The 24,001-nt window shown below is 42.8% G+C and overlaps 1 protein-coding gene across 1 annotated transcript; it reads right to left on the bottom strand.

Moving 5' to 3' along the window:
- Nucleotides 1-11,505: 11,505 nt before the first annotated feature.
- Isl1 (ISL LIM homeobox 1) lies at nucleotides 11,506-22,194 on the bottom strand. Its single transcript, XM_003470190.4, has 6 exons — nucleotides 21,874-22,194; nucleotides 20,847-21,036; nucleotides 17,973-18,232; nucleotides 15,862-16,148; nucleotides 14,533-14,700; nucleotides 11,506-12,641 (listed from the first exon to the last, which is right to left on the bottom strand). The coding sequence occupies exons 1-6, from the start codon at nucleotides 21,899-21,901 to the stop codon at nucleotides 12,525-12,527; spliced, it is 1,050 nt and encodes a 349-aa protein (XP_003470238.1). The 5' UTR covers nucleotides 21,902-22,194; the 3' UTR covers nucleotides 11,506-12,524.
- Nucleotides 22,195-24,001: the final 1,807 nt, after the last annotated feature.

The following is a 24,001-nucleotide window of genomic DNA, read 5'->3' as shown; positions in this document are numbered from 1 at the left end:
AACATAGCTATAGCTTATGTGTTCTACAATTTTGTACAAAGCAATGTAAACCTAAGAAAAACTATAAATTCTTAATAGGTCTCCATTCCAGAAAAGACAAATTACAGCAAAAGTATTATAAGAATATATTTCTCTATCAAAGTTTTCTCTTAAATGTTTTCAAACTGGCAATGTGTATCAATTACAACATATATAAGGATTTTCTTCTTGTCACCTGAATTTCTAAGGCTCAAGTGACTTTTTTTCATGTGATATTTAAGCCTATTGCTTTGAGTTCTGTTTCTTCAACTAAATTTTTAATAATGTGGAAATTCACCTTCTAAGAAACACTACCTTCTGGTGAAATAACACCTATTTTAGTCTAGACTAAAGTCAACAAAAGTAAGCAAATTGTTAACTTCTCAAACAGTTTAACAACATGCCACATAATTTTCTTTCTTGGCTTTTTCCTAGACTCTTGTAATTACTCTACAATTACCTCTCCATTCTCACTTTCTTTTGACAGTTCAATTCTAGCTTCCAGGAATCTAACATCTAATTGGTTTGTCTACTGAGTTTGTAGAATCTGGAGATTTCTTGAATTTAGTCAAGCCAAACAGCCAAAAAGATGAAAATATTTTAGGTAGTTCTGTCTCGTACGGATCATCCAACAGAGTTAAGAGAAGTATTGGCCTCTAGAACTGAAGTCATTCTTCACAAGTCTGGTAACTGGTCTCAGCAAGTGTTTTGGTTATCAAAGTAGAGCTTTAGAGAATCACTACACTCAATAAATGTCCAATAACAATAGTGAAGAGTTAGATGAACTATATTTAAAATATTTCCCTCCTAACTCCCCTCCTAAATCTGGCTTCCATCTTTGCCTCTTTACGGTATTTAGTGACCTCCATTCAGCCAAGTTCAAAGGCATTTTCTCTGTTCTTATCTTCCTTGATCTTTCTGATGTGTGGGGCACAGCTTTCTATACCTGCCCCTTTGAAGACTTCTGGCTTCAGTTCTTGAGACATTTCTATTGTCTTTTATTTTTCTTCACCACCACCACCCGATCTCTTCACCTATTTCTCACATTTATGCCTTTCTTTCCTTTTTTTAAAACTTTCCAGTCCACTTTTCTTCCATCACATCTTGATGAATTTCTATACTACTTGTGTCATCCTGCTTTTTAAAATTTTATACAGATTCTTTTGTTTCACTGAGTTATGCAAATGAATAACAGAGATACAGCTTTCTATACAGGTACAGCTTTCTATACAAGGACAGATAAAAATGTGACTCCACAGTTTCAGTACAAGACTGGTACATGCACACATACTTTATTGTCACTTTTTTAAGTGCCTGTATCTTCAAAGGGACCTCTTTGGGAAAGCCATACTTGATCACTGTCTCAATTTCTGTATTACTTCTCAGTTCAATTCTTCTTCATAGTGTCTTTCCCTACCTTCATTATAACACACACTTCTTCACGCACTCTTTGAATGCATCACAAAAACAAAAGCTTCATGAAGGCAAGAAGCTTTTGTTTTGTTCACTGCTGTGTAACTGGCACATAGAATAGTTCATGACAAGCAGTACGCACTAGGTAATGATGAATGAAGCAATGAATACATTCATGATTCAGTAAGATCTGTCTTTCAAATTTGAAAGTGTGGAGTCATATTTGACTTCTGATCTACCTCAGTGCTACGGTCTATATCCAGTCCTAGAGCAAGGTTTGGCTCATGTAATAAATAGACCTCACCATGACTCTGTGGTTTAATGAAAATAAAAATGAATTTTTCCGTTACAGTTTGAACTGAATGTTTCAAGTTGGCAGGCAGCTCCAGTCACTGGAATTATTCAGGGCATTGGATTACCCGCCATATTTCTTGCCATCATAACACTAGGTCACTGTCAACAACTGTCTGGTTGAAGTTGGACCTCAGTGGACACCAGCTTAACCAAGTAAAAAGAAAATGACAACACAAAGAAAATGCGTTCACTATCCCAAAATCCACACCTAAAAGAACCAGTACTTCTATTTATTTTTCACATTATCAATGTGGTTCCACGACTCACCTAACTGCAAAGGAGCCTGGTAGGTGCTTATGAATGCTTCATTCATGACTAACAGTGCCCCCCACACAGCCCAGTGTCTCAGAATCTCTCTGATTCCCTGACTAAGCCCTTCCTTTCTTTTCATGCCAGCTACAAAAAAGCCCCATCTCATGATCTTTGACTTATTTCCCATTCTTCAGTCTTCCATCTATACTAGTTGAGCTCATTCCAAAAATCAAGTGAGTTTTACAAATCGTAACAGTCCATTTTAACTTCTCGTCTCAAAATAGTGTTTTAGCAGTTTCCACCAAAGTCAGGTCAAATATATTCAATACCCATTAACTCCACACCTGCACAAGGTTAAGCTTTAAGAGATAACTTACAACCATGTTGCACACATTAATTGGTACCTATGTAGTTTTCGTTCTTAGAGTGTCTTACAATAAAGACTTGAATTTTTCAGTTACAGGATATCACAATCATACCCTAGCTATAAGGGACCACCAGATTGTGTTTGACAGTGAAACAGAAAAATCACAAAAGAAAATTTCAACCGGAACTTCACTTAAACCTGTATCAGTGGCACCATGAATATCAGCAATAATTTCTCCGTAATTCTTCTGTATGAACCCACTTTATGGCAGTGGTGCTCATTGTATGTTCTGGGAAGTGCTGAGGGGACGACACTGAATCATGTTGGTGGCGCTATGCAGTTAAAACTCTTTTAGGGTAATATTCTGACACTATTTGTCTTTTTGACTTTCATCTTCTCACAGTGGACATAGAGTTCCAGAGACCATGTAATGTGTGATAACACCACAGATTGAGTGAAGAAGCAGCTATGAGAATTCAGTCTACTTGTACTAAGTCAAACAAAGAGAAGATTTATAAAAGTTAGAAAATAAAGCTCATCTTGTCACTATTTGATAACCTATCATTTTTTCATTAAAGTCATTTGCATTAGCCTGGCAAGGCAATGTATGACTATAATCCCAGCACTTAGAAAGCTGAGGTAGAAGGATTTGGCATTTGAGGCCAGTTTGAGCAAAATAACAAGACTATGTAGTGAAAAAAACTAAAAAAAAAAAAAAAGTGTCAATATATAGTGAGTAGTGAATCACTTTAAATGAATTCATATTTTCTGAATTCCCATTTTTAATTTATCATAGAATAAATAGTAATAGAGATAGCATCCATTAACAAAAGATTTTTGAGGTCCTCAAGAATTTCTAAGAGTATAAAACAGTACTTAAATCAAACTTGAGCTGGGGGTAGTGGCCTATTCCTGTAACTCCATCTAGTCAAGAGGCAGAGGCAGGGGGATCATGAGTTTGAGGCCAGTGTGGGCAACTCAGTGAGACTCTGCCTCAAAACAAAATGGTGGAGCATCCCTGAGTTTGATCCCTAGTATGGGCATATAGGTGGGTTGAGAGTCACCATTTAAGGGGATAAATTAGTTTTTCCAAGGTTTGTGACACCCATTCATTGTACCCTTCTGCATTTTCCATTGATTCTTGTAAGAACAGACCTCACTGAAATTTTTTATAAAGTGATTTCCATTATCTGACCAAACTAGTCATTCATGAAGTCACCAAGAACGAAGTATTACTTTCTTGATATTCCATTATTATATTTTTGAAAACACAGGAACCAAGAATTTTGCTGAGAAACAGGTATGAAGCTCAGTAGGAAAAGCAGTTGTGGCAGCCAGCATGCATTAACTAATGTTGGTACAGTGGTTCACTTGTAGAAAAGTGTTATGTCATGGCAAGAACAACCACTACCTGCTTCTTGTTCTAGAAGAAACAAACTCCGTCCTATAAAGGAGCCCAATCTATAAAAAAGACTTTCTTAGTCTGGATAGTGATTCTAGAAGAACTTAACTCAAATAACCAAAATAGCATTCAAGAGGTACAGCACTCATCATGTATTCTTTTGGACCATCATTCAATTCTGTAATGTCACAGATTCCAGTCTAATGCCAGCCACTTTAGCTTTGCCCTAGGAAAACACACTATACTACACCCAGACGCTGCCATAATGCACATCACAAATGCATACATTAATCCACAAGACTGACTTCATATAGTGCACTGCCACAACAAAATGAACACACACAAACAAAGCACCACTCAAATTCCGGTAAATAATTCAATAGAAACATCTTTCTATGTGTGGGGTGTGTAGGAGTGCCTAACAGTCTCTGCTCTAGCTCTCCGTGGTAAAGAACTATACCACTTGCCAGCTATTTCTCTAGTATCAATTAACTGCAGCTTACTCCTACAGCTACAAAAGGTGTGGAAAATATTTTCAGATCTTTATTTTTGTGTTTACTTTAAAAATCAGTTGTAACTACCATTTCTTTTGCTTATCTTTGCTTTTGACATTAACATATTATCTGGGTCTAGAGGTGATCAAAACTACTTCTTATGTTGTTTTAGCTCCAGCATTCTTTCTACAAAGATATTGTTACTTGAAATATTTCTGAGATCTGTTTTGCACATGACATACAGAGATTTTCCATTAACCATAATGAGACTCATGAGTCTATAATGATGGGCTAACAGAACTACAAGGTGAATTTTTATTGGCAATATACCATTCTTCATCCAACCATCAACTTTTGGTAAACAGGAAGAAATTTTCTTATATGTAAAATACAAGAATGACTGCCCCCTTTGGAATTATAAAGTCTTTAAAGATACACGATAGTCTTAAATATGAAATTTATTTTGATATCATAACAACTTTAAGTAGCAGTCTGGAAATATTTCCATATGTTGCTGAGAAAAATAAATGAATGACTTCACAAGTTTCATTCTCTAGAGACTGCTAATACTCATTTTCTACATCAAATCTTTTTTAAACATCAGGCTATCAGATTCAATAAAAATAAACTGCAATATTTTGTAAATAAAATCATTCATTTGTTTTGTGAATCAATTTTAAACATTATTTGTTTTCTAAGCTATTCTTATTTCAAGTATTTCTCTGTGAAAAGCAATCTTCCATAACTAAAATTCTTAGATAAATTAAAATAAATTACTAAATACCATCTTACATCCTGAGTTTAAAAGGAAGTTTTTACTATGTGAGTCCATAAGTTTTTTCCTTTAAGGTTTAAAGTGTATATATATATATATATATATATATATATATATATATACAAGTCTTCTTTATACAAGTCTAACTCATTTTTTCTGTCTTTCCTAATCATCTCAAAACTCTAATACATATTTTCTTTTGTCAAACTTATTTTAAAATAAGCATCCTGTTTCTAACTTAGAAAACAGTTCCCTAAGTAATAATCACTGAAAATTTTAAGACAAAATATGTTTTTACTGAGGTGTGACTAATTTTTTTAAAAGGTAAAAGAAAACACTTTTAACTGAGAGTACAGGCTTTTGGATTACCAAAATAACTGCAGTACAGAACCTGCACGAGAATTGTTTTGCAAATCCTATCTCTATTGTGCATTGACGAACTAGTGTACTGTTTTATGTTACTAAACTGTGGGAAAACAGATGAAACATTTTGAGAAAATATTAATTTAAAAGCTATTAGGAAAAAAACAATGTCTTTTACAGCCATTAAAGTTATTTCCCACCATAGCTGGCTTTATCATATTCAGTGGCCTGTCTAATACTATCTCTGCATACCTGCTAAACTCAGCAGGTTTCAAACAACACATTGTATTTGTGACAGGTCAACATAAACAGCAACCTCTACCCATGAGAAAAAGCAAAGTCAGTGTCTGAGTTACTTTTAAAGATTTTTTTTGGAGAAAGAATTAAAAATACGTAAGTAAAAACCATCGTACAGAATCCTTCCACTTTGTAAGACTGAGTTTGTCTATGAACAGCGACCAGGAAGGGAAAAGCATGATTTGCTATGCCACCAAAAATGGGAGATGGTTCTGTTTGTATCAATTCTACATTACAAACATAATCAAAATATTCCCACCTGCATTTATGGTTAGTTTTCACACAGAGGCAGTATTTTCTATCTATACCACTGACACATACTATACACATTCTGTAAAGTAGAAGGATGCAACCATAACGTCACCCTCCTTTTTGCAAAAAAAAAAAAAAAAAAAAAAGAAAGAAAGAAAGAAAAGAAAAAAATTGATAGGAAATGAGCAACATTATGATTAACATAAATTCATTCAATTAATTTGAAACTCAAGCTACAAAGCTCTGGCTGTAAATCCCCAATCCAAAGGTGTTGTCACTGCAGTGTCTGTCCAGCGGTGCCTTTGCTCCCGCGGACCTCAGCGGCAGCCTCTCTGGTGCAACCAGCTAGAGAGGACCCAGGCTTGCGCGGTGTGGCCTGTGAAGTGACCAGCAAAACCCTGAAAAGTCGCGCCACTTGTTTGTGCTCAGGAGGGAGAAAGGGCCCTCGCCCGCTGCGCAGGGACACGCTGTCCAAGGCGGTGACGCATCTTCCTGGGTACATGGATGGGGGGAAGTGCGGGTTATTACTGAACTAAATGTTTTTATTGATCGCTTTTGAGTCAGAGCCCACTGACCCCGCAAACCATAAATGGCTTTAGCGCACAACTGTCATTTCCAGGCAGCAAGAGGATCCTGGATTTTAGTCCCACACCTCGCCGACGCCTTCCCCTGCCCCCGCCGCCCCTGCACCCCAAGGTCCCGGGGTTCAGAAGCCAGGACCGGGCGGCGGCGGGGTGCTCCCACCCTTGGGGACCTGACCTGCCGCCCGGGCCGTGAGCCTCCCGCGCCCCGTGGCAGGGCCTGGAGCACCCCGCCCGGCGCTGGGGACCACAAAGCGGCCGCGGCGGGCCGGGAAGACAGATGAACGCTTTGCAGCGTTCTCCATTAAACAATAAAACAGTCGTAAAGCCTCAGGTGCTGTTTGTTGTGCCGTCTGCGCCGTGCGGTGGCTCCCGGCCGCGGCGACCCGGGTGCAGCGGGCTGGGCAGCGCCTCTCCGGCTGATCCCAGGGCCAGATAAGGAGCCGCCGAGCCACCAGCTCTGTCTAGACTCGCGACCCCACAAGTCAAGCGCCTTGTTTGGATTAGCCCTCCAGATCTGCCAACCTGATCAACTCCTGAATGAGGAGGGCCCAGAAACACCCTTTCCCCCTCTCCTGGCCACGACGATTGTCCCTTCTTTAAGGGATCAAGGGCTGACTTGCCCCGGGGGGTGGGGGGTGGCAGGGCTGGTTAGACCAGTGTGGGGTCCCCGCTTTCCCAGCCCTCTCCCTGCCCAGCTGGAGTGCAGACAGGCGCTGCCCCTCCTGCTAGACGTGGGAAAGATACCCTGAGAGACACTCGCCAGCTTGATGGCCAGTGTTAAGAGGGCAACTGAGCCAAATTCACACATAACGTCACGCTAACGAACGCGAACTTCGGATCACCAGAATAAAAAGGGGTCCCTTGGAGAGAAACAGCTCTGGGGCTAGGGAAGTCTTACCTAGGGCTCTCCTAAAGGTTAGGTCCACGAGGCTTTCCCCTCACCTGAAAGAAAACAATCAGCCAACATCTGACTCCCAAATCTAGGTGCCTCCCTAGGAAACACACACACACAACACACACACACACACACACACACGCACACTCAGAGGATCATCTGTGTAGAATGCATTTGCTTGTCAATACTGAGCGCTTCTGCAAAAAGATAATTAAGAAGAAAGATTTGCATAATAAAATGTTTTAACAGGAAGAATCAAGAAGCCTTCAGTGTAGTTCAGGGCTGACACTGGTTTCCTCCAGGCTGGGAAATGGGCTTCTCGGAGCCAACCGCTTAAGCATCATAAAAATTAAAGGAAGGACAGTAACAATGCTAGCAGGGAACACCCAGAAGCCTTCCCGGCCGCCCCTCCCCCTGCCTGGCTCCCTGCGACCCAACCTCTCTGTCTACACTTCAGAAGTCTCCGGGAGGTGTGGAGAGATCCTCCATCAGGGCTTGGGACATTGTAAGCTGTGAAGTTTATGTTTGTGGCGCCTGGGCTCAAACAGCCATTCAGTGGTTTGCTCAGTTATCAAGAAAACAACAAGCAGAAAAGATCAGTAAACAAAATCTCTGCCAGAGCCTTGAATTAACTACTTGTATTTTAGTTTAAAAACACTGACTAATACTGTACAAGTTACTTGTTTTTATTTCAAATCAGTAATGAGAATTCAAGATTTGGGATCATTTTAGGAAGTAACACTTCTTAAATAAAAACACAAAAGTAACCCCTTCCTTCGTTCTTCTATTACTCTTTAAAAAAATTCTATTTGCTTTGTTGTGACTTAATCTTCAATTGTTGATTTGTACAGAGGAAGTAAATAATCCTTAATCAACAGAATTTAAGCCTAATTTGGATTATAAATTTCCTTTACAAATGTTGACTAACTGAACTTTACAAATAAGAAAATAAACAGTTTCTGTTTAGTTTACTTGCATTAGGGATGAGATTAAAAATCCAAAGTGGCATACAAACATCTCTTTTGGGAGTTCAGACTAAGATTTTAAACTGAATTACTTCTTAAGAGAAAAGAAAACACCAAGTAAATCCACATGGGTTTTATTGCAGCTATATTTCAGTATCAACATTCTTGCTTGTGGCTTACAAATTCAAGTCCTAGAGAAATACAACGTACTTCTCAGGTAACTTTTCAAGTACATTGATTCCTTGGCTGGTGATCAAAAAGGACAAAGAGAGACCAGAGAAGAGGTCACCAAGATGAGTTTAGCAAGTTGTTCAGGGTGAATAGCATCAGAGTAGTTGTTAATGGTCAGCTAGGTATATATATCCACGCAGAATCACACATAATCAGAAAAGTTATTTCCCAAAAGGGGGAAATGTTTTTAAATGTGATTCTAATTTAAAAGGGATCTTTTTCTGGTGGTAAAAAAAAAAAATCAAGCCCCTTTGATGAAAGGGAAAAAGAGAGAACAGAATGAATTAGATGCTCTTACTCTGAAACTATGGTAGAGGGTTTGCCTATAAATACATCAATACTGATACGGATTTATTGATTGAGAAAGAATATCTCTGGTGCTTTTATATACATTAAATTTTAGCTTGCAAAAACTGGAGAAATGTGTAATTACCATATGTCCAGAAGAAAAAATTCAGAATAACAAAAAGGGGAAGATCATAGATAATCACAAAAAGGAGGAATTTCATTAGAAAAGAACAGAGCTCAAAAGTTGATCTCCAGAGATGTGCAAAGAAATGGAATGTGTAAGAGATGATCTGCAAACAAGATGACATGTTAGCTACATATTTTAGAGTGCATGCTGAGTCTAGAAGGGGAAGACACACCTTTCATATGAATAATACAAGAACTAGAAAGCTATCGACCCTTCAATCCATTCTCAGCCATCAGGCAACAAATATCTTGAATCTAGCAAGTAAAACCAAATCATTCATCACTTCCTTCTAAGTTATTTTGCTTAAATTCAAGCTGTGGACTTCGGAATAGACAAACTATCTATCTATCTATCTATCTATCTATCTATCTACCTACCTACCTATACTGCACACCATACATACATACACACATACATTTAATCTTACAAATCAATGCCAGGAGGAAAAAGGATCACACAGATGTGTGCCTCCCATAAGTCACTTCTTGCATGCAGAGTCTAAATAAAGTTGTTTTGGTTTTGTTTGCTTTTATTTTTTTCTATCCATGGATCCTAAAGATCCAACAGTCCACCAGGGACTATGGCCAGGGCTGGGGAGCGCAGTAACTCTGCCAGGCTGGCTCTACAGTCTCACCACATTATGCTGGTACCTGGTAACCCTGCACAGGCTTACTAGCCTTTCCAATACTGTGGTGAGAGAAAAGGCAAACCGAAAAGGCAGACGGAGAGAGAGCGAGCGGACAGGAAGCTAAGAAAGAAGTCGGGGACCAGAGATCAGAGCAGGGAGTGGGAAGAGAAAAGTGGGGAAAATCCTTCCCAAGAGAAGATCTGTGTGAGATAAGACATAACTCTTTGTTTTGCTCAACAGAAGACTACAAGCCATTATTACCGCCGGCCAAATTATTACCCCTCTGGCAAGAATTAGACACAACAATCAGAGTAATCAAGGGGCATGTCTAATGCACAGCAATATTTTCAATGCAAAGTTTGTTTTCTCTCTGCCCCCACGTCAGAGCCTGTAATTAACCCGTTATGTAGAACGATGCCAAACAAAAGCCTAATTGAGGCTGGCTTCCCGATTGGCGGCAGGTTTGAGAGGGTGAAGCGACTTGAGCGCTCGGGGTCGCGGGACTCCGGGTGTGCAGCCCGGCCTGCGCCCTGCTCCCGGTCACGGCCGAAGGGGAAACGCGCCACAGGACACACGAGCAGGGTACGTCAGCTTTCGTATTTATTAAGAGTATTCTGATATTGAAAACGGCATTACACTCGCGCATACAAATGAATCTAGTTTCCAAGGAGTCAGTGTCATCCCGGGATGGAGAGAGGGCGCATGGGAGGGACAGAAAGAGGAGCCGCGGAGCCCCAGCCCTCAGCGAGCAGCCAGAGAGGCGGGCAGCAACCCAAGTTTGGGTCCTGCTGTTTATTCTACCCCCGGGTTCAGAGTTGTGGCTTGCAAACTACTGCTAAACCGGGCGGGAGGGGCGTGCCCCGAGGCACACTCACCCAAGCGATCGCCCCCTCCCCCACTGCAAAGCGCAACACCAGGCCCCCCGCTCTGCAACCCCACGTTTGCTGTCTTTCTCCCCCTTCGTCAGGTTTTGGGAATTGGAGCTGGGAAAGAAGGGATGGTTGGGAGAGGAAGGGGGTGCGAGAAAAAGACCCCACAGCCCGGTCTGGGAAAGGCTGAGGACCTCCACTCACAGCCTTTCCTTCTGCGCAAATGATGCAGCATTTCCCAATTTCTCGGCCCACAGCGCCGCTAGTAAATAATGGTCATCCTTCACTGACTGGGCAGAAGGTCTCTCTTTCAGCAAGAGCTTGTGTCTCAAATAAGGGGCATTTCAACAACCCTAACCAGGAGACTTTGGTATAAAGCACTTACTACTCTAAGGAAAGAAAATAATGACTCTAATTCAAAAGCCATTTTAAGGCGGACAGTCTTCCTTTGGGGAGTGTGAGGTGGACTGGTTAGGGCAGAGACCTAGTTGGGGGGTAAGAGGACAGCATCTCACTTTCACAAAACCAGTAACATTATCACACCTGAGAGCTAAGGGCTTCTTCCAACCAACTTTGATCCAACTACTGCATTGAAATCCAAACTTGCAAACTCATTCTTAATTACTTGCAATACAATATCGCCTACTATATTTTTCTTGTACCCCAGTTTACATGCAATTCTTAATTTCACACATTTTTAAGTCTTGCTAATAAACATATAAAAGAGGGACCCTGAATCATTGCATTTATTTATTTATCTATGCCAAACGTTTATTAGTGAAATAGTCCTGAAGATATAATTCTACATATGGCGCTTTGATTTCACATAATATTTAAGAAAAAAACAAAACACATAGAATTAGACATATAATTCAAAGACCACGATACAACCTTTATCTTATTTTTTTTTTACTTCAGCAAACAAAAAATAATGTCAAATGACATGGAAAGTGGCAAGTCTTCCGACAATAAATAATAAATTACTTTATAATTTTTGCAATGCAAGAGCAAACAAAAAAATGTTTCCTTTTTTTTTTTTCCTCTTTATTTCCAGAGAAAGAGAAAACAGTCATTTTAACCAATAACTATACACATCTTTGGGGGAAAAGTTCTTGGACAGACACGAGTCAAACACAATCCCGACGCTTGTGGCAAAATAGAGGTAACCTTGTTGCAATGCTTTATAAGTTGGTTTTTAAATCTCAATTCAAAAACCTTTAAAGTCGCTTCAGACTTCTTGATAGAGGATGGATCTCAAAAAAAAGGGTGAGGAAGGGTGGCGGGTGGCAAAATTAAAAAGGAAACCAGCTACGGGGCATGCTAAGAGACCCAGGATTTCAATTAACCCCTTGTTAGTCAACTAAAAACAGCGCAAATCAATGCAGCTCCACCTTCCTGAAAGGACTCTTTCGCCCTGGCGGCCAGTCTCTCTTCCTGCTCTTCGCTGGAGCTCCTGTTTGGCAAGGCAATGACCTTATAGAAACAGCACCATTCAGATTAAGATGGACTAGAAAATTCTCTATTTCTGTTTTTCTCTAGATGTGCAGTGAAACAAAAATGCTTTTTTTTTTTTGAGATCCTTGAATATAAATCCTCTACGTTTTAAAAACGTCTTTTATTTTCAGTACTCCTAAGGTCATTGAATAGCATATGTTGGGTTTTGGGTTTTGTTTGTTTGTTTAATTCTAGTAAAATCCCATGATTGTCTTCACAGTGTTGCTACCATATCACCTTGTCATTAAAACAGACTTCGTGCATTTCATGGAGCATTCATTTCTTGATTCAGTTTTCATTGACTGGGTCGTTAAATATTTTGTTTCAGAGTTCAACAATATAATTTCCCACTTTCTCCAACAGGGAAAAAAAAAAATACATCTGAATGAATGTTCCTCATGCCTCAATAGGACTGGCTACCATGCTGTTGGGTGTGTCTGGAAGTTGAGAGGACATCGATGCTACTTCACTGCCAGTGGAATTAGAGCCTGGTCCTCCTTCTGAAAAATTGACCTGCACGGAAGGTTAAGAAGTCAATCAAGGAGGCTGTAACAATATTCATATAAATATAAGCTCACCAAATTGTATGTACCATTGCTTGTATAAAGATATCCACATATATAACAGGCTTACAGAAAGCCTATGAAAAGTTGAGAAGAAATTCTCTGGCTTTCCTTTCCTCTTACAGATCTCTGTTTTACTCACACTGAACTCCCAACATTATGTTGCATTAAATTATTTAAGATGAATGGCATCACAACTCTATCATGCATGCTCAAAATAAAATTATCCTGCTGGCTACATGTTACATGTTGCCCTGGGAGAAGGCAAGTTATCAGTCTCTAGGCATCAAAGCTTCTCTTTTTGAGTTGGAAAATCCATCACTCACACACACACACACATGCTCACAGCATGTAAGGGAGATTTAGATGTGGTTCCCTGGACCAAGGGAATGACCAATAGAATGGCTTTCTTCCTTGTTTCTGCTTCCTGTTGTTTGGTCTGTCTTCCCCTCCCCACTTCTCCTACCTCTAAAATCAGACCCTTCTTCCAAAGAGGAGATCATCGAATTATAAATATCTGGCTTTTCCACTTAACTCAAAAAGAACTACACTGCTGCTCTCCACCTCCTTCCACAATGACATCCCCACCTCCCACCTCTTCCACTCACTCAGCTGCGCTCATCTGAAAATAAAGTTTCAACAACACTTGCCTGTCTTGAACCTTCCTCTCCTTTTCTTCTATCATCTAGGTTTTTGCTCAATTAACTCCTCAGATAGCAACTTTCAATTTTTTTCTAGTTCCAGAGTCTACCTTCCTTTTTGCTCATGGTCCCAAATTTGCTTGTCCTCTGTACGGGCCTCTATACAGACTGGACTGGAGTCTGGCCCGTCCTCTTAACCACTTGCCTCTGGCCAGTGACCTCACTGTCAGCACGCAGGAAACAAATGGCCTTTGGGTAGATCTATCCTCAGTTAATGCTTTAGTTTTATTGCTAAAGGAAGGATAGAGTCGCAAGTTTTATAAAACTGATATAACACTTGAAGAAAAAAATCCTAAGTACAAGTATACCATATTATAAAGGACATATATTTAGTATTTCATTTATCTTGATCCTTTAAATCCTTTTGTAGGTTAAAAAATGTGGGCTAATTCTCTTTTCTGGTTGTGTAAAACATATGAATGCCAAAGTAAGTTTTCAAAGATTCCATAAAAACGGCTTCTATTTCTTTTGTTGCACACAGTGCACATAAATGTATCTATATGATATTTGAACTTATATACTAAAAAATCTAAGAAGCCTTACATCTCAATATATTCACAAAAGGGGATATAATAATAAAGTATCAATCAACGATTTGAATGATTTACCTCTCTACTGATGTACTTAAAAATTTACCTAAAGAGTTCTTGATGCTTTCTGATAACAACATTGACTGTGCTTTTTTACATCACACATGTATTACAATTGCTTTGATGTGGGCCCTGAAATATCCCATTCTCTAGATGCTGAAAAATAAATTTATTGAATGCTAAACCAAGTATTAAAATGCCTCCAAAGTCCCTACAAGTTTGCAAAGCTGAAGATGTGTGATTTTGCAGTGTGCATACATTTTCATGCATATCATCTAGTTAAGCATGTTAAAGATAATACTGGGAAGTGTGCTCAACTGATAGAAAATTCAACCTATCTAATCAAATTATGGAGCCTCAAAACAGACTCACAAAACGTTCATTTCCCTTGTATTTGCCTCCCTTCTCTTTTCTGCCATACCTCCTCAGCCTCCTCAATCCAAGGGCCCGGGGAGCCTTGTCCCCCAGAATCTTCCAGTGTGTGACAGGTAAACCAAAATCCCCTTTCTGTGGGGAATTCAGCCTTCTCTGACTGGGAGCTGACACTTACCAGTTGCTGAAAAGCAGGCTGATCTATGTCACTCTGCAAGGCGAAGTCACTCAGTACTTTCCAAGGTGGCTGGTAACTTTGCACCTCAACTGGGTTAGCTTGTAAGCCACCGTCGTGTCTCTCTGGACTGGCAGCCACCATGGGAGTTCCTGTCATTCCCTGGATATTCTGTGAATAGCCCCCATCCCAAAATGTTAATGAGCAAGCTACCTCCCTCCATTGTCTGCCCAGGCTAAGCAAATATACCCAAGTATTATCTTATCTGTATAGTGGTTCTTTATTGACTCAGTTAATCTACTGCACCTATGGATATGAGCTAGCATTCCGTTTTGTTTTTCTACTTCTGTGGGCTGGATTATTAGGTCTACTTAAATTTCACTAAAACAAATTCTACTATCTTCTCATGTTTATAGCTCATCCCCAGCTCCTCCCATCTACTTTCATAGATTTTACCCTCCCAGAAGTAGAAAGCTGAGGCAGGCTGGGCCTCCCTTCAGCCCCCAGACATGGTGGTTTTCTGGGCAGTTCAGTTAGCTGCAGATTTTCTCCAAGCAGTTCTTCCTTGCACAGCCAAGCCCTGTTCTCAAGCTTTTGGTCTGGCTGTTATTGTGATATTATGCACTCACCAACTTAGAAAGTACCCTGGCCCAGTCTTGGCAGGGCAGCCAAGTTTAATGACAGAGGATTTTATAGCATTTCGAAATAGTGCCAAGGCAGTAAAATGAAAAAAAAAAAAAAATTAAAAGAGAAAGAAAGAAACTGCAGTTTAATGTAACCAGGAGGCCTGGAAGAGGTACTGCCTGACATAACAGTGCCAGGGGCCTGGCACCTCTGGAGAGGTCTGAGTACCACTGGGAGCAGAGGATGCTCTGTGTGGGGGTTGCCTTGGGAGACCTCTCCAGCCTCAGGGAAGGGTTCACAAAGTGGTATGGTAGACCCAGGAGGCTGGTAGGGTGACTGCTCTCTCAGCCCTGGATATAGGCACTCAAGGTATTGCCCCTCCTTCCTCTTCCATAAATGTGGAACTGATGATGTCAATTTTAGCAAAGCCCAGGCCAGGCCTCATTGGCACCTTCCCTCATGGGTGCGTAAGCTCACCCGTGCTATGCTTGCCAACCTTGGATGAGGGCCACCAGGGACCCACCTCACCAGGAGTCTGTCTAATCTGCCAGCCCTGTGGTGGGTGTGTGCCTCCTGCCTTTCCTCTGTCAGGGTTTGGGTAAGCGTGGGGGAGGGAGGACCTCCCCATCTGGCTCCTGCTGGCTCCAGAAGGCACCTTACAAGTCTTCTCCTTTCTCCTTCCCCTTGGTCCCCTCTCTGGCCACTCACAGTTTTGTCATTGGGCTGCTGCTGCTGGAGCTGCTTCATCATGATGCTCCGCTTCTTGTCCTTGCACCGCTTGTTTTGAAACCAGACTCGAATCACGCGTGGGCTGAGACCCGTCATCTCCACCAGTTGCTCCTTCATGAGGGCATCCGGCCGAGGGTTGGCAGCATAGCAGGTCCGCAAGGTGTGCAGCTGCTTCTCATTCAGCACAGTCCGAACGCGGGTGGTCTTCTCTGGCTGTTTGTGGACGTGGGGCCGCAGGGCCGGCTGCCGGGCGGAGATAGGCTCAGCTGCGGGATAAGGGGAGCGGTGAACACGGGGCCAGGGCATTAGTGTACCCACCCGGAGCCACCTTGCTCAGATCTGACCATCATAGTTTGTTGTAGCCTCTGCACACAAAGCAGGGCTGCAGAAGTGGGGGTGGGGAGGAGATAAGGAAGAATAAAATCTCATTCCTTTATCCGCAGAGGTGAGCGGTAATTCCAGTGGGAACACAGCCCTGCCCATTCTTGCCAGCCTGTGCTAGTCACAGGAAGGAACTCCATGGGTCCCCCCACCCCTGGCATTATATTCAAGCACTGTTTTCCTCCTTCCCCGCCTTTACCCATACCCAGTCTGGGCCCACATTGTAAGGAAGACCTCCACCTCTGGGGATGGTACTTCCTCTTGGGTGGAGGCCAAGAGGGTACTAGGGAAGGAAATGCAGAACACTACACACCAATGACAGCAAAGCATCTGCAACAGGAAAGCTGAGGGTTCTGCCAGGAAGCCTTGAACTTCAGTCTCAGAGGCCAGTCATGTTAAGGGCTGAAGAAATTCTGTTATTTTGGCCATCTCTCCAGTCTGGTCTTTCTTTGCACTAAATCAACGTGGGATGCTCCTGAGACAGCTGACCCCAAGCAAAGGAAAACTCAAAGTCTGCTGAGCTGCCTGGGCTCAAGATAAACGACTGCTGGGAAATGTTGTCCCTCACCTCCCTCCCAATATTTTGGCCTCCTCTGTGTTTCCCACCCTTGAGTTTGCCCCCAGGAAAGCTAGTCTACAAATCCCCCAGGACAGTCTCAGAGCTGCCAGAAAAGGGCAAGGAGTGTGTGTGTGTGTGTGTGTGTGTGTGTGTGTGTGTGTGTGTGTGCAGGGGAAGAGTTACTTGTCAGCTCCACTATTTAGTGAACTGATACTTTAAAACTACGCAGGGTTAGGGGTTGTAGATCTATTCAGGACCAGAGGCAGGTATGGAAACACAGTCTCTTATCCTAGCCTTGTCCTGGTCAATCTGGATGTTTCCACCACTTTCCTTCAAAAGGAACCTATCCTCTGACTATACTGTAGAAATCCTGCACCTTCCGCAACCCCCTGAGGTCATGCCAACACCCACGGGGTCCATTTAGAGCTCCAGCAACAGGCTTGAAGATGAAATTCTCACCAAATCACATAGACTGAATGGTTTAAAGAGGCAGGCTCCCTTTAAAAGGCAATTACTGCAGATTAGCTTGTTGACAGTTTTAAATTACAGCTCTGTGCAATGACCTGCAGTTATTAAGACTGTATCTTTTCAGGGTCCCTTTTCTTACTAAAGGATAAAAATAAAATTTAAAACATGTTTTGGACAGGGGAGTAAAAAGAAAAACAAAACAGAAATCGGGAGGCTGAATGACTTAGGGCACTTAAGCTTCTTTCATTGAGTTAAGGAGGAAGCCAGAGGGACCTAGGGCTCCACCCCTTTAAGCAGGCAGCAGCTAAGAGAGTACCTGGCAAAGAACTGAAGCACATTTTCAGCAAGCCCTGGTTTGGAGGCCAAGGTAAACTGACAGTACTGTTTGGGCCTGTGTATACATGTGTGCACAAGTGGCTCCTGTGGGTCCCTATTTGGCCCTACAGATGTGTAGGTGTGCCTGGGAGTCAAGGCAGGCAGCGTGCACAGTGAACCCTGCTGTATAAGAACGGAGTCTGCGGGAAAAACTGTACATGTAACACTTGGTTTAACAGCGCAGGCCTGCTGTCACAACCACCCAGAGCAACCAGGTTTGCTGTGGCCTCCAGGGCTCTGGGAGGGGCCTTGCTGACTTGGGCCTGGCCAGCCTCCCCCAGCTGGCCTCCCCGGGGCGGTGGAATACCTGCCATTTGCAGCGGCCGAGCGGGATGCAGGGGACTGAGCGGGTCGCCAGCACCCAGACTGGCTCTCTCCACCACGTCATGGTCCGCGCGGCAGAAAAGCCCGTCCTCCCGCAGCGCGAACTCGTCCCCGGGGATGAGCTGGCGGCTGCAGGCCACGCAGCGGAAACACTCGATGTGGTACACTTTGGAGCGGGCACGCATCACGAAGTCGTTCTTGCTGAAGCCGATACTGCACTTAGCGCATTTGATACCGTACAACCTGCGTGGGGGCCAGCCGAGATGGGGACAGAAGCACAAGAAGGGGTCACTTTCCGCAGGCAACGTCTGGGCCCAAGACAGCCAGCGACTCCGGCTGAAAGCCCAGAGATGCCTTGAAAAGTCAGTATTGCAGCTCTGAAGGAGAGGACAGAAATGAAAGCTCTTTGCCGTTTCTCCTATTTTTCTCCTCCATCTCCATCTCCCTTTCCTCTAGTCCCCTTTGCTTCTCAATGAACCTCTAATCTCTATCTCTTAAATCTAGAACATTGGACCCAAACTTAAGAATTTTATTGATGGATTCAAAACCTGGGCCGCAGCAGTAGAACCCAGATAGTTAGTTGTCCATGCAGATTTTGGCGGAAAGGAATTCAGGGGGACTCCACCAGCCAGTGGCCCCACACTTTCACTTCCTTATCCCTCAGTTGCTATTGCCAGAAATCTCTCTGAAGCAACAACCCAAAGTTTGTGGGTGGGACTGTCACCCCTCTTTATTTGTGAACTCCCATAAATCTGTACACCGAATAACAAAATGAAACCTCCAGGTCCCCTTCTGCACAGCAAGCACAGCCTATTCTCCATCCAAGCACGGATTTTCCCCAGGCAACCATGTCAATGCAGAGTTCCTTCTCCATGTTTCTTTTTATTATTATTTCTAAACTCTGCTCTTCTGCTCTTAAATCTTTTCAAAGTTTCTGAAGTGTCTGCCTCTATTTCAGTTTGCTGGAGAATCGTGTTCAACCTGAGAATTTCAATTTTAAGGTCTTCTCTTTGCTGGCTTTTCCTTACCAAGGGAGGATCCTTAGAGGTTCCATCTAAGCTGCACTAGTTGGCCCCCTCTATCAGTAACAACACAAGCTGGGTCATTTCTACCAGCAGAATGGAGAGAGGAACAGATCCACATGGGAGTGAGAAGGAGAGGGAATGCTGTCCTAGAAAAGAGTCGGAAATGCAAAGGATCACTCCATTCTGCTTTTATAACCCCAGTGCTACGGGCACATGTGCATGTTCACGGACAAACACACACACACACACACAATTAACAAGAGGGAAAAGAAAAAAGGTAAAACTGGGTTTTGCTAAAGAAATGTATATCCGAAATTAGGCACATGCAAGTCTATATGCAATTTAGCAAAATGATATTTCCATTGCAGTAAAACTGCTCCTGGATGTGCCAATTGGGCTCTCTCTCCCCGGGATCTTGAACTAAACAATGAAAATGACTCACTTGTTAAGGTTAAAAGGTAGACTGAAAAGTTTTTCCTCCCTCCATCTACCCAATATAAGAGCTTTTATTTTATGGGGTTAGGATTTTACTACACCAGTGACCAAACAACTTAGAAAATTTCTCCCTCCTCAAGTACCCACCTCATATTTCCCTCCTACCCACCCCCAAAGTATTAAAAAAAACTCCCCCCATGCCATTCAGTTTATCTATCAAGATTATACTCCCCACTCCATATTTTTAAAAAAATATTACTATGAATGTATGAGAAAATTATGACTGTGTATTAAATCTTTACTAAACTTTAATGAAAGTTCTCAAGTTCCAAAAATCCTTTGACTTACAACATCTAATTATTTGTTAATAGCCACTGGGGAATTTTTTTAAAAAATATTTTTGCTATTACTTGACATAATAGCAAAGGAGATAGCTTTTCTATGTTAGTGAGGGCAATAAAAAGTCTTTACAAATTCTACTAGCTTCCTCAGACTGAAGATGAACTTTCTGACATATACAGGCCAGTGAAAACTTGAGATTAGCAAAGCCTGATGCAGACTAAATTTAAATTGCAACAAAACCTAACTCAGAAAGTTGCTATGGGGTTGTAGTCTTGTCAGAATGGGGCAATTCACTCATTTTATCAGTTCCTAGATTTTAATGTGAGAAAGGAAGCTGTTCAATTATCTAAATATACCAATTGTTCATGGACAGATGATGGGCAATTTGATCTGCTCTGTCTAATTCATCAGCTCAGATAAGATAAGAAAGAAAAGACAGTCTGATGTCACCAAAGGGTTAATATTTAAAAAGATTAAATTTCCAGGTCTTTTTGCAAGGATTATTTTGGTTGGTTTTGAAAATTTCTAGGATGAGGGCTCTTACCCCAAAAAGGTAATGCTATTGTTTGCTTTTGCAAGATACATCCCTAAATGTGCTTCAAACTTTTATTTTGTATATTTCACTGATGCATCCAAAATTTTAAAACTTACTAAAAAAGTGAAATTAAAACAAAACACTTTTATGCAATGAAAATCGACCATATTTTTAAAGTTTAGAAACTTAAACGTATCTACCTCTAAATTTTTGTTGTCGTTGTTGGTTTTGAAGAGAGGGTGAAAGAAAATAATTTGAGTACCACAAAATCCAGTGATAATTTAACAAGCCTTAATACAATACAATTTATGAAAACCCTGTATTCAAGTTTTGTCCTGTTTTTCCCCTCTAAAAAATCTACATGAACAACACAGTTTAATTTTTTAAATACACTTAAAAAGAAACTTTTGCATGCTGGACCCACTAAAGTACACTTCTCCCAAGACAAAGCCACACTAAATAATGAATGGAGAGAGGCAAAGAAATCTCACAAATTAAGGCAGAAGTATAAATGGCATACCTGATATAGTCTCTTTTACAGTAGGTTTTCCCATCCCTAACAAAGCACGTACAGCTCTCGTCCAAATACTGATTACACTCCGCACATTTCAAACATGCCGCATGCCATTCCAAATCCGGAGAAACCCTTAGAATATACTGATCATGAATTTGATTGCCGCAACCAACACATAGGGAAATCAGACGTTTTTCTGAAATGAAAATAAATACATGATTGACTAACCGTTTACTTCCTACAGAGATAAACACACTTTTAGTGTCGTTCTCTTATAGGGCGTACTCAGGGAGATTTTCTTTCTTTCTTTTTTTTTTTTTTCTTTCTTTTTTTTTAAAGAGTATTGCACTTTGGGATGGTAATTGAAGTGTGCCATCAAAACCTTGACTCATTTTAAAAAGGAGGTGGAATATATGTAAAATGCAGATTTGAATAGTCTACATTTGTAAGCCTAGCACGCAATCAAACCCGCTCATTTTGTACTTTCCCCCCTCCTCTCTCTTTGCTATAATCATTGGGAAAGATTATGGATAAGTCAAGTCAAAGAAAAGGTTTTGACTAGAAGCGTTAAGTGAACGCAGGGATGTCTATATTTTCTATGAAGCACGCTCTTAAATAGCACCTAGGACTGGATATTGTTAGCAATAGCAGACATCAATATAGTTGTCACTCGTTCTCTTTTGCAAGTCTAATGCTAATTCATATCTCCGGGTATTGTATGTTCACGCAGACCTTTGCAACATAACAACCTTCTCGGAGAGAGCTCGGCATTCCCGAGGAGGAAATCGCCTCTTAGCGCCAGAAGACTAGGGTTTGCGAGGGCACACAGGCGAATTCAAACACAAGGTACGATCAGTTTCCCGAAGATCAGAACCGACAGCAAGCAAGCAGGCGTGACGGCCACGAGAAAAAGCCACCTTTTCTCTCTCCAGGCAGTGAGTCCAACTCCGAAGAGTCCTTGGCACCCGTGCCTGAGAGAGACCCCCGCACCAGAACAGCACACCGAGCCCCACAAGGTAAAAGAGCCTCTTACTTTTTGGTGGATCTCCCATGTCTCCCATATCTGTGAGAGGGAGTAATGTCCACAGTGAAATGGTGGTTGTACGGCTGGTGAACAGCCCACAGAGAGGATGCTGGAGCTGTGGCTAAGTGGGAAACAGTGGCCCCTGGGGTTGCCCGGCCTGGGGGAGCCGTTGCCCGGGGGCGCCGCGCCCTCGCGGATCCGGGAGTCCACTCTCAGCCGGCGGAGTTGGCGGAGCGGAGGCGCAGCGGCTGCGGCGGACTCGGCGCGGCTCGGGCACCTCTCTTCCTTATCTCTTACTCAAACTTCTCTGCTCCAACTCAGCTCCATCGCCATTGGTCTGACGCAGCGCGCGGGGACGTCAGACGAGGGCCGCGCCCATTGGCTGCGGGGCGCGCGGCGCAGCTGTTCTGATTATCATATTTCAGCCCCGCCGCCGCGCTGCGCCACTGCCCGCCCGCGAGCCCGCGGGAGAGGATTAGGGCTCCCGAGGCCGCGCGCTCGGCGCGGGCGCAGCCTGTTCTCCCCGGCGCTCGGGCTGCCCGGCGGCTCTGACTTTTGCCCTCCTGCGCCTCCTCTGCCGCCCCCTCCCGGCTCCTTCCCGGCCGCGCCGCCCGCGCCCTGGCCTCGGGCCGCGCTGCTCCTTCCGCCGTGCGCTCCGGGGGTCCCCGCGGTCCGCTGGCTGCGTTGAGCGCGGGGCTCACTTTTCTTTCGCCGGTGGCGAGTGGCTGGTGGGTAGGTCTTCCTCTTGCCGAGGTCCCTCCCGGGCTCTAGGAAAAAGGGAAACTTGGATCTGGCCGTTGAGCTCGGCGTGGCCTCTCTTGGTAGCGCGCAGTCCTGGGCCGGGCCGGGCCTGGCTGGGCCGCCGGGTCGCGTGAGTCCCTAGCGCACCGGCTGCCCTCGGCGCCGGGGAGGGGAAGAAGCAGGAATAGGACGATTCGCTCACCCACCGTGCAATTACCCTGTCACCCCAGTCTCAGATCTCCAAAGCCATGGGGTGGGCGGTAAGGGGCGCTTTTGCCGCCGTAGCGGACAATTGAGGTTGGAAACGCGCAGGTAAAGCCAAGTTAACTCCGCGGACAGCTTCTCTCTCCTTTCCACCTGCGAGGTCTACTTTCCAGTTTAACTCTAGAATTAAAGCATGTGCTAACCTGAAGCCAAAGAGCGAAATGATTTCCCAGTAGCCTGAAGTTTGTAAAGCGATCTACTCTGTCCAGTTACTCTCGCCGCTGTTCTTTTTTTGCCCTTTGTTTTTAAACAAACGCGCAGTTAGTGGGGTTTTGATCATTTAAAGCAAGTCTCCACGTTTCTTGTTTTGTTTTTTTAAACTTACTCTAAGGAAGGGGTATATTATAGAATAACAGCAAAATGCCCATTTCTCTTCACTGTGTATATCTGATAATTTTCTCTCGGGAAAAATCTGGAGAGAAGATTGTTGTCTGGTCGCACCGGTAACTTTTTTCATTTTTTTACATGGTCTCATCATCTCTTCCACTCTCCCAAAGAGAAAGTCACAAAGCCCACGAAGAGCATCCCCTCCCCCAAAGCTTCTAAACAGCTATTCCTTATCTACTGAGTCTGCCAGTTTTATCTTAAAAAGCCTACAAACACAAGCTGTAGAAAGCTTAATTTCGGTGTCTTGTGGCGGCCAGAAGACCCGGTGGGTTAGGAAACTGCTTTCATTGTATCTTTCACCAGATCTAGTCCTTGATAAGACCTGTGGGCCCTCCTCCAGCCTCAAAGGCAGTGTTTGAATGGCACTGCCTCTCAAGAGCGCAGAGAGCATCTGAGAAGCGTGAGTTCCCTTCTGACTTGGCTGGCTGGGGCTTTACCAAGAACTCATACTTTTGTATTATTTTCTCTCAAGGAAAACTTCAAATCCAGATCTCTTATCTCCCATTTTTATTATAAATTATGTCGTGTGTGTGTGTGTGTGTGTGTGTGTAGACTAGAGAGTTGGATTGATCTAAATTGATGAATTTACGGATTGTGTCTTGTTTTGTTGGAGTCCACGTTTTTAGTCTCTGGTATTCTATGCATGGAGCCTTTTATCAAGCTGCGTTTGCAAAGCCAGTGCTGATAATTACTATACAAAGCTAGTCTTTCCACTATATGGGCATGTTTCCCACATAGATAACCA

The sequence above is a fragment of the Cavia porcellus genome, unplaced genomic scaffold, assembly GCF_034190915.1.
Source record: "Cavia porcellus strain 051 isolate PalLab524CR breed Dunkin Hartley unplaced genomic scaffold, mCavPor4.1 scaffold_11, whole genome shotgun sequence".
Taxonomy (NCBI): domain Eukaryota; kingdom Metazoa; phylum Chordata; class Mammalia; order Rodentia; family Caviidae; genus Cavia; species Cavia porcellus.
Note: the sequence above shows the minus strand (reverse complement) of the source record. Positions and strands in the feature narration are given on the sequence as shown.

Coding starts and splice junctions, on each gene's coding strand:
- Isl1 (XM_003470190.4), bottom strand. CDS start 21,901: ATGGGAGACATGGGAGATCCACCAAAAA. Junction 16,149..17,972: donor TCGGCCGCTGCAAATGGCAG/GTATTCCACCGC, acceptor CTTATCCCGCAG/CTGAGCCTATCTCCGCCCGG. Junction 12,642..14,532: donor AGCCTGCTTTTCAGCAACTG/GTAAGTGTCAGC, acceptor CCTTCCGTGCAG/GTCAATTTTTCAGAAGGAGG.